Source organism: Ailuropoda melanoleuca, chromosome 13 (assembly GCF_002007445.2).
Source record: "Ailuropoda melanoleuca isolate Jingjing chromosome 13, ASM200744v2, whole genome shotgun sequence".
Lineage (NCBI taxonomy): Eukaryota > Metazoa > Chordata > Mammalia > Carnivora > Ursidae > Ailuropoda > Ailuropoda melanoleuca.
The window spans coordinates 16,722,797-16,733,749 of NC_048230.1; the positions used below are offsets into that span (position 1 = coordinate 16,722,797).

Sequence of the window (10,953 nt, forward strand, 5' to 3'; positions counted from 1 at the left end):
ATTACTCCCTATAATTCTGTCCTCTGGTCCACCAGGGTAACCTCGTCTATTTCTAGAGCATCCGCTCACTTCTGTGCTCTCACCTTCCTGATCAGTATCTTCGGCCTAAAACTATTTTCTAAAGACCAGACCTCTCATCATCAACTGCCCAGATTCCCCTCGGCACATTTCACCTAACCTGGCCCAGACTGAGTTCATTATCTTTCCTTCTTCCCCCACCACCAAGCCCACTTCTCTGAAGTTTCCTAGCTTGGTTCAGGCGATGGCCAGAGCCTTCTATCCCTCCTTGGTTTCTGTCACACTCAGACCCAAGCAGCCAGCCAGAGCTGTCATCCCTGCCTCAGTCACAACTCCCTGATCAGCTTGCTCACCCCACACCCCCTCCCTCTGCAAGGCCCTACGAAGCCCTAGGGAGCTGCCCTCAGGCTGCTGCGGCCACCTCCACCTACCCCTGCCACTTTCCACCCCTCGAACGAGTGCAGCCGCCGCACCGCAACCAGCATTATCATCCCAAAATACAGTCGAAGTGTGGCTCTCCCCAGCTTTAAAACGCCCACGGACTCTTAGCCTGTACAACTCAGGCCAGCCACCTGGTATCTTCACATGCTGACTCCTCATCCGCCCTCCCAGACTAAAGCCCCACAAGACTCCAGCCCCACAGTGAGGTTCACAGCCTCCCCCCCAACACTGTGCCCTCCTGGTGCTTTTGCAGCTGCTGTTCCGCAGCCTGGGACGCTCTTCCCCAGCCTTTCTCCTACCCTGGCAAACATTTCCTCATTCCCAACCGCCATCAGATGCCCTCCCTTTTGACTGCACAGCATTGATAGTGTGGCCATTGTCACTGGGATTGAGTTTGCTTCTCTGCTCCCGGGGCTGACCTCCTTCGAGGCAGGAGCTGAGTCTCCTCCACCTCTGTCCTCAGCTTGTGGCAGAGCACTGGGCTCAGTGTAGGAGAGGGAGGAGGGCGGGTTGGAGAAGAGAGACTGACAACGAAGTGGTTGGGACCAAGTGCCTCTTGTCTATCGTGAACACTGTAGCAGGCTCTGTCTGCTGGGAGCCTACTTGTAGCTTTCTTGGCCTTAGTGGCTTCCCTGACCAAGGGTCAGCTAGAACATTCACAGCAATGACAGGAAAGTTGATGAATAATTGTCATGGAAATATTAGATAGTGTATCCTAAATAAGGAAAAAAGCCAGCCTTGTTTATTGAAGCTTCCAGAGAACGAACTATCAACAATTTATAAGCCTGGAAAACTACTTTACGTACCCTACACCCCTTGGGTCCTCTTTTTCTGAACATATTAACAAAATAAACAAAAATAACATTCAGTTCTGCAACCGTTGAGCCTTAGTGTAGATTACACTCAAAAAGCAACTTTAACATAATGTTTAAATACTATTTTGTATGTCTTTACTCTGAAAATACATAAAACACTTGGGAAAATAAAGCACAGAAAAGTTTTAAATCACTGAGCTCATTCATCCTAATACATGTTCATGTATTTCCTGTAAATATGCCATATATGTGATTTTGTATACTGCTTCCCTCCCCCACTTATTTTATAAACATTTACAATATATTATTATATAGTTTTCATAGCCAGAATTTGTAGTGGCTCCACCTTTTTTCTGGACTGGAGATATGCAGCCTATTTTGCTTAATTATTCACTTAATTTTAGATTTTTAGATTGTTTCCAGTTTTCATTATAAACAGTACTACAGTGATACCAGGGCATAGCTTTGTCCATATTTATGATTGGGTCCATTAGGTAATAATAATAAACTATTGAGGGCTTCCCATTGAGGACTGTGCTAGTCTGCATGGATTATCTCATTGAAACTTTACAAAAATCTTTATGGGTAGGTAATTCTATTATCCCCATTTTACAGATGAGGAAACACAGATGAATTAGTTTCCTTGTCCAAGGTAAGTGGCAGAACTTGATTGAACCCAGGAAGCCCGGAGTCTTGTTTTCATTCTCAGGAGTGCAATTCCTGGTTAAAGATTTATTGATGGGTCTACCCAAAGGAAGACCTCTTAAAAACAAAACTTACTCCAAATCTCCATATTTTTACTGGGTGTCTGTGGGTTATGGCTACTCTTCTCCTATGCCGATTAGAGGAAGAGTAGAATATTTCCAAATGAAACCAGACCACAAAGAAGCTGATACCCCTCTCTGCTTGTGAAGCAAAGTAAAGTTTCCCAAGAGGGCCCAAGGAACGTTTTTAGTTTGACAAGGTTAGAATGACTGCGTTCATGTCTGCTGCTTTTGCTATTTTAAACGGATAGTGCCAACATGTTCTTACGTTCTGTGCCATCCCCACCTACATCCCTACGATGTATTGGTGATGTTATTTTTCCAAGAAGCAGTGCCACTGTGCACTCCAGCCACTTTGCAAGGGGAGTTAAGCTGTTCTCATCAGGGGCCTTCAACACAACAGAACACTCTCCTTCTCCTGCACAGCTCATTATCGCTCAGACTTTCATTGCAGTCAGAAGGCTTAAACTGAAAGAGACGGGCGAGGCTTATGGGGGCCTTGGGAAAACATGCTTTGGAGGCTTACCTCATCTCCTCGAAGCGGTCACAGGTCGTCTTGCCATTCTGTGCCAGGCCAAACTCGGTACGCCCAATCAAATGTGTCCGTTACTGGAAAAGTCAGGAAAATGTATTGATCAAGAGGATTTCGTTCTCTTAAAATCACAAATGTTTTCTGAAGCCCATCTGTGAGCTGTGTGTTGAGTTGGCGTGGAATCATCAGCCAGCCTGTGACAGATTGGGTGAGCTCAGGCAAGTTACGGATTACCTCTGAGCCTCAATTCCTATCTGCAAAAGGGGTATAGCACTTCCCTCATAGTGCAGTCATAAGGATTGAATAATAAACCGAAAGTGTCTAGTTTATGCATTCTGGCATATGATTGGCACTAGATAAATGTTAGCTTCCTTCCCATATGGCCAGGCTTTTAAAATTATGGTTATAGCCCACCTGCAGAGATTTTTCATGCAAAAACAACCTGAAGGAACAGTTTAGTAGTACTCCAAAAAAAATCTTGTGCATCTTTTAAACCTTAAAAATGAGAGTACACTAGGGCATCTGGTCATCCCAGGCTTTCTGATGATTTTGTGCCCTTTGTAGCAAATGTTCTTTAAATAGTCACTAAATTCTTGAGACAGAGGCTGAATATGACATGGAAAATGGTGGAAAAGGAAGAAGCTAGGCAGTTGTCCTTTTGCGCCCAGATGGGAACATGCATACTCCACTTAGACCAAAGGCCTTCGGTTAATTGGACCCACACTCTTTGGACAGCAATTTGGTCACCATCTGCTGTTATGTGAGTATGCCTGTTGGGAGACTCACCCACCAGACCAACCCTTAGTGGCTTATTAGAGAATTATTTCTAACTACAGTGTGATCATGTCTATGTCTTCTCGTTTCTTGCTCAGTGATCTTATAGAGTCCCCTAATCACATATTCATCCAGCAGATAATTTTTGGGTATCAGGTATGTGCCATGGATTGGTCTAGATATTGGGGATGCTGTAATGAAAAACCAAACCAAGCAACCCCCCTGCAAAAAAAGCAAAAAACAAAACACCAAATCCCTGCTCTGATTCTCTGCCCTTCCTCCCTTCATCTGGATTTGAGGCCTGATACGTTTTTGCTGATCTGTTGTCTGGCACTATCCCAATGCCTGTGGCCCGTGAACGCCAGGGCAGAGTATGTACAGACGAGGAGAGGGTGCTGCTGATCTAACCAGCCTTTCACCAGACGTGCCTTACTTTATGCAAAAGTCTGCTGGGCTGAGTTCAAATTCCCTGTCCGATGCAGCTCTTGCTTTGGAGAACGCTGAAGAAACTCATCATTTAAAGGATCCCCTGTGGTAACCTCCGCCCTCCAATGTATATTCCCCTAGCCTGAATGACAGCCCTGTATTCAGCAGCTCATTTGTTCAAACCCGTCCTGTTCCTTTGAAGCAGGTTTTACCTAGCCTCCCAGGCAGGAAACGATGAATGAGAAACCTCTGGGCCAAGATGTTTTCCTGCTTTGTTTGCAGCATCTGGGAGGCCTATAGCGCCTCTTCCACCCGCCATGATTCACCACTATCCTGTCGTGTGTCAACACCCGTGTTAGTGGTCAGGGAAACAGTTCTGAGTAAAGTAAGTCTCTGCCCTCCAGGGCTCCTGCAGTCTCCTGGGGAGAAGGAGACTGGGAACAAATTAGCAATCATAATGCAACATAATCACCGTGTTTGTATTGGATGCTATTATTGGAGAAGGAAGTGATTAACTCTCCCCAGGGGAGTCAGAGTCCTCCCTACAGAGGCAGTAGTTCAGTGGAGACTTGAAGGGTGAGTGAGGAATTACAGAGAGGGGAGAAGTGAGGGGGCAGTGGGTCCGGTGGACATAGGGTAGGAGAAACAGAACATTCCAGGCATGGGAAGGAGCACATGTGGGGGCACATGGCAGGGGGAGGCGAGCAGGTTCAGGAGCAGTGTGAGGTGTCCTTGGGAAATGCCGCATGGGATGTGGGGAAGGGGAGGTGATCTATCTATTCAGTGCGGACTGAGGGTCCCGCGTGTGTGTGTGTGTGTGTGTGTGTGTGTAAGATGATCTTGTTTGTATGCACGTGAGTTTTTCTGCAGCAAATCCTGCATCCTAGACAGGTTTGTCCCAGTATTTCTGGGTCACCACACCACGTAACACCATGGAATTCTTATGGAAGGCAAATATTTCATGGTTCCTCTGAGCTAATCTGTGTGTTACTGTTTTAACATTGAAATAACGCATGGCGAGGTACATGATGAATTGGCTGGACGGATCATCTGTCATTGGGGATTAGTATCCTTTCCTGTTGACGTAGGTAATCAAGATCTGAGGGTATTTGTGGAGACCTTCATCTGGGCATCCAATTTATTCAACAAAGAATGAGCCCGTCCTGTGTGCCAGATGCTGGTCCAATTGTTGGGGATGGAACAGTGAACAAAACAGACACAAGTCCCTGCCTCATGGGACTGACATTCTTGCTGGGGGAAAACAAGATTGTAAGTAAAACGTACAAGTAAAACATATAGTATGTTTTAATAAGTGGTACGGAGAATAATCAGGGGGAATGCTGGGGTGGGGGTGTGGGTGTGCACTCGTGCACTTGGGGAAGGCCGCACTAAGAAGAGGTGTGTGTGTGTGCATGTGCGTGTGTGTGTGTGTAGACCTGAGAGGGTGAGGCCCCAGGCCACAAAGACACCTGCTCCCAAAGGCATTCCTGCAGAGGCAGAGAAGGCCCCTGACTTGAGTATTTGAGTGAGCAGAGAACAGTCTTGGGTAGGAGGCCACAGGGGTAACAAAGACTCTCTCCTTCCACCAAACTTGAGTCAGCCTCCCTGAATCTTCTTTCTGACCAGTCCCTGACTATGGTTCTGTCCTTGACCTGTTAAGTTCAAGTTTAGCAAGTATGCTGTTGGGTCAGTTTAGGGAAAATCCCCCACTCTCAATAGCAAATGAAGTTCTTCATTCCCTACCATTGATGTCTTATAATCTTGGCTTTTGCCTTCATAAGACTCTTCCCAGCCTTATTGAAATTATTGAGGAAACAATAATTTCCCACCTGCTCCTTGGCTATGAATCGCCACTTGTCCTGGTTATACTCAGAGTGGAATTGAATCTCCCTCTTCTCCAATAGCCCATTGCAGTAGCCACCCCTGAATAAAGTCTGCCTTCCCATCTTTAACAAGTATCATGGATAACTTTTTCTCTATCAGGGGTACCAAATAGTGGGTACATGGGGCCTTGGAAGCCACTGTATGGTCCACAGGCACATGTGTGACTTTTTTTTAGTGGTGGAATTTCTTTTGGAATCATCTATCGCTAAGTGTTAGAAAGATCCCAGCATCTGGATTTTGAATAATTAGGAGACCCTGGCCCCTAAGTAGTAGAAAGGACATGGGCAGCTTGACTTGAGTCTCAATTTATCTTTAAGATGCAGATGATAAAAAAAAAAAAAGAGAGAGAGAGAGAAGGAAAAAGAAAATGCAGATGATAGGAATAAGACTAACTTCAGAGGTTACTGAAACACTGTGTAAATGTGAATTTAAAAATGAGCACCGGGGCGCCTGGGTGGCACATGGGTTAAGCGTCTGCCTTCGGCTCAGGGCGTGATCCCGGCGTTATGGGATCGAGCCCCACATCAGGCTCCTCCGCTATGAACCTGCTTCTTCCTCTCCCACTCCCCCTGCTTGTGTTCCCTCTCTCGCTGGCTGTCTCTATCTCTGTCAAATAAATAAAATCTTTAAAAATAAATAAATAAAAATTAAAAAATAAAAATAAAAATAAAAATGAGCATCAATCTTAGGGTGCCTGGGTGGCTCAGTCAGTGAAGTGTCCAACTCCTGATCTCCACTCAGGTCATGATCTCAGGGTGGTGAGATTGAGCCCAGCATCAGGCTCCATGCGGAGTGTGGAGCCTGCTTCAGGGTCTCTCTCTCTCTCTCTCCCTCTCCCTCTGCCCCTCCCCCTGCTTGCGTGCATGTGCACTCTCTCACCAATAAATAAATAAATAAGTAAGTAAGTAAACAAGCACCAATCTTAAAAAGTGGGCCAGTGTATTGCCAAGCAGTCTGTTTTGGAGGGGAGATGTGCTGCTCAGTAACTGGGAGGGAGCCAAAGGTAGCTGCCTGACCTTTCTCTACTCCCGACCTCTCCCTGGCTGGCCTTTGCTCCTCTAAGAGAAAGTGTCTTTTTGCAGCGTCTTTTCTGTCGGGCCCATTGGTTTAACTTGTGCATGTGATGCATCACTGGCAGGAATGGCAACCTGCATCTGGCTCAAGTTTCTCTTCTCCACTTATCAGCTTCAGGAGCTCGAGCCAGTGAGCAATGAAAGACTGGCTCTCCATAGATGCTGAGCACTGGTATGGTTCTTCACCGATGTGTTTTGGGGGCCGTGACATGACAACCCGTGGAGAGGAAAGAGAGGAGCAAGTGATTGGGCTGTGCCAAGCCTTGATTTCCTCGTTTTGAAAGGGAGGGTTGTGCTCCTGGCTTAAAGGGCTATGGTGAGATTATTTGCAGAAAGTACCTAACACAGGACCCGACAGTCAGTGCTGAATTCCATTCTCAATTATTCTTCATCAGAGGTGCTCTGAAGATTGTGAAAGAGCCCTGGGCTAGAATTAGGGCAAAGGGGTTCGGGCGGATTGCTCCTCTACTTAGCTCCTTCCACCCTGTGTGAAGGGCGGCCCTATTCCCATCGGAGATTCTTGCTCAAGCCCCGTCTGCTGCCTGGGGCTTGCCCTACCAACCCTGTCTTCCTTTGCCCTGTTTTGGGGCCTGTCTCATGCTTATCCTCTCTGAGGAACTTGATGGCACTCTCTACTCTCCCTTGTATCTCCCCAGCCCTGGCCTCCCTGACATTGCTGCAGCCAGGCTCCCCTCCTCCCCATTTCTGGCCTGAGTCTTTTTTTTCCTGGCTCCTCCCCCTCTACTGGTCCTTAAATATTGGTTCCCCAGGGTCCTCCTCAGCCCTCTAACCCTCAATGACCTCACCCACATGCATGGTGAGGGTCTTTAGCTCCACACTGTCCTGTCTCCCAAATCCTTAAACCCATTTGCCCACTGGCTATTTTCACATGGATGTCCCATACCCACCTCAAAGTCAGTGCTTTCCAAGCTGAGTAAGTCATCTCTTCACCCACACCCGATGTGCCTTCTGTATTTCCTGTGTAAGCCAACAGTGTGACCATCTACACCGTCACCTAACCCAGAAACCTGAGAGTCCTGGACCTCTCCCTCCCGCACATGCATGCCCTGCGTTCCCCCAGTTCACACGTCTCATTCTCTTGGATCTCTCCCAAACTCTGCATCTCCTCCACGGGCACCGCGGGAGCTGAAGCCCTTATCCATTGTGTTCACTATGATTGGTCCCAACAAGTCTTCTGCCACCCACCCCATCCCATCTACCCCACCCCACCCCATCCACCTCACCTCATTCATCCCATCCACCCCACTCCTTTGACCTCATACACCTCTCATCTAGTCTCCACATTTCTATCCAAGTGCTGTTTCTAAAATGAGAATCTGGCCTGATTCTCCAACATAATTCCTCTTCTCCTTCAGGATAAGCTTAGTGCTGGATCTGGTACCTACTTACCTGTGTGAACTCACCTCTTCCCACTCCCACGTACCCTCCCGCCAATCAGAAGGCTTGCTGTTCCTCAAATATGCCACTGCTTTATCATGCCTGCATGCCTCTGCATATGCTGTTCCCTCTTCCTGGATGCCCTCCCTGCCCTCGCCTTCCTCCATTCACATTGAGCATCCCTATTTAAACTTCAAGTCCAAATTCAAGTGTTACCTCTTCCTGAAAGTCTTTCCTGACTCCGCTGGGCTTAGAAGGGGCTCCTCCACATTCTCCAAAGGCATTCTGCTGTGACAGTTAGTAATCACACTGCATCGTGCTCATCTGTTCCCCACCGCAGCCTCAAGGTCAGGGTACATAACTAATCTCTGCGCTGCTGAACCTTAAGATGTTCTCGACACATAGGAGCTACTTGGAACATGCTTATTGAATAAGTGATTGAATGAACGATTGCATGAAGACTTGATGGTCACTGGCATTGAAAGGAGCATTTGTTGACATCAGTGCTGAGAAGACAAGGTACTAGAGATCAGGCTGTCGGATGTGTACCGACATCTTCACAAACGACAGCAGAGAGAGACCCTTGAGCCAGGCTTCACTCCAGATAGCCTCCCTCCCACCATCCAGTGTCTGTCTGAGCCACCTCTCCCTTCCATGTTACAAAGTTCAGCTTGAGCATAACAAAATTAAGATGGTAAAACTTTTTTTTTTCAAATCACAATGCTGAATTAAAATGACCCTCGCTCTTCGAGATCACCTGCTCTTTGAGATTAGCATAGATGATCAAAGACTGACCCCGCCCCTTTCTTACAGTACTGTTTCCTGAAGCATCAGAGCAAATGATAGCACCTTACAGATCAAACCACCCAGATCAACCAGCAAACAGAAAGAGCACCAGTTCCAAAAGACCTGGGGACCCATTCTGGCCGGGATCCAGCCCAGATCACTAACGTCCTTCCAGCTTTAATTCCCAGCCAGCAGAGCAGCTTGGACTGTAGCCACCCAGGAACCCAGGTGACTCTGAAGATGTTCTAATCTCCTAGCTGAAGACATTTCGTCTTTGGAAGTGTTCCAAGTGCCTTCGTGGCTATCCCCCTGCATTCTTTGTCTGTCTTCTTGGGAGGCCATTTGGTGGCGAATGTTCTAATTTCTCTGTTACAGTTGGAGAACGTGAACCTCCCAGGAGGTAAATAATAACCCGAGATCACACACTGAATTGGAGATCAAGCCAGAACATGCACCCGGGCAAAAATAACTTCCGAACGGCCACTTTGCTAAGCCTTCTAAGAAACATCATCTGCTCTTTATTTAAGTCTGGGGGAAAATTAAATTTGGGAAAAAAGAATAGAAGCATAATTAAAGGATCTGGCAAGAGAATATAAAACCCAGAGGGAACAAGTCATTCCTTTGTGCCTTTTTTTTTAGCTGCTTAAGCACACACATGATTTTTCTTATTCCTTATTCCCAAATGTTCTTTTTTCTTTTCTTTTCTTTTTTAAAGACAAATCTTAAAGTGCTGAAGCTGAGACCCTTGAGCACCTGACTTCTTGGGGCCTGACCAGCCCGGGATTTTCTCTGCCAGGGCTTGACCAAGCACCTTGACCCTGTTCTTATCTTTTTTTTTTTTAACTTTTTATTATGGGAAATCTCATTTTTACACAGAATTACACAGCAACTCAACTCTAAACGGAAAGACACATAATGCAAAACAGGAAAACCTGAGCCTAAGGATGCATTTCCATCTCAGGCAATTGTAACCCTTCCTTCTTCAACTGCACCAAGGTAGGATGAACTCAGGACTTGGAGGAGAATATCCACATCTGGTTTTCCCTCTCCTGAACTGCGTGGCTTTGGGAAGGTCACGCTGAGGGTTGGTTTCTTCGCTTGCAAAATAGGAAGGATCAAACTAACCCCACAGAATGGCTGTGACAATGAAGTGAGATAATGTCTGGGAATATGTTCTGTAAGTTATGAAATGCTCTTAAAATGTGAGGCGCTCTTAATACTATTTCGCAGAGCCCGTGGAGCCCTGCCACACACGGCGTGGTTCGCATGCTCAGGAATGTAGACAGAAGGCTTGCATGACAGAGCTCCACCATACCCACCCTCTGTTCAGACTTGGTCCTGAACCTTCATCTTACATCATTTTGCTTCTCACCCACTTGACTACCAACCGTGCTACCCACCACTCATTCCTCCTTACTCTGAGGACGGTTTGTCCATCAGTCTTATCTTTCCATCTTTACCTGGGCTTCTCCAGTCAACTGGCCTATGTTTCCAACCAGACTAAACCAACTTGGGCTGCCTTTGTTTAGAAAGGCCTTCCTTCCCGTGGCACCTGTGATCGTCCTATTCTAGTAAAATCCTGATTGGTAGCACCTACCCCCCATTAATCAGGACTCAGGCAGGAATCAGCATGGGCTTAGGAAGGAGGACAGGGAAGGAAGAACCCTTGCAGCAGACTTAGCCTCTCTCCTGTAGGTCAAGGCTCACTCAATTCCATGTTTTCTTCTCCTCCTTCCTGGGACTTCCTAGGGCCGTGTCTGAGTTCCAAGCATCATGGGCTGAGTGCGGATGAGAGGTAGGGAGGCAGAGAATACCTGGGTGTCACCTCTCACCATTGTGTCCACCTCTGCCTGATTCTCAGGTGTCCTTACCTGCGGTGTGGTTGCCCGTCCATCTGCTTCACCGTGACGCAGACATCGTCAGGATCCACCTGCTGGCTGTCACTGTCCACCTTGGGGACAGAGGGAAATCTGGGATCTCCCACACTGCTTTGGAGCCTAGGGAACTGTGAGTGGCTGCTTCAGACCCTTTCTGCTCTCAGC

General features: G+C 47.1%; 1 protein-coding gene across 5 annotated transcripts in view; it reads left to right on the forward strand.

Annotated features, from left to right (window-relative positions):
• MMD (monocyte to macrophage differentiation associated) overlaps nucleotides 1-10,953 on the forward strand; it is a 67,354-nt gene that overhangs the window by 26,371 nt on the left and 30,030 nt on the right. For 3 of the 5 annotated variants that reach the window (XM_019806271.2, XM_019806272.2, XM_019806270.2), the window contains exon 7: nucleotides 10,773-10,918. The exons of 1 other annotated variant lie outside the window; for it this stretch is intronic. In XM_019806271.2, coding sequence (XP_019661830.1) covers nucleotides 10,773-10,918 — 146 coding nt within the window. One more of the 5 variants, XM_011232735.3, reaches the window with a different exon arrangement.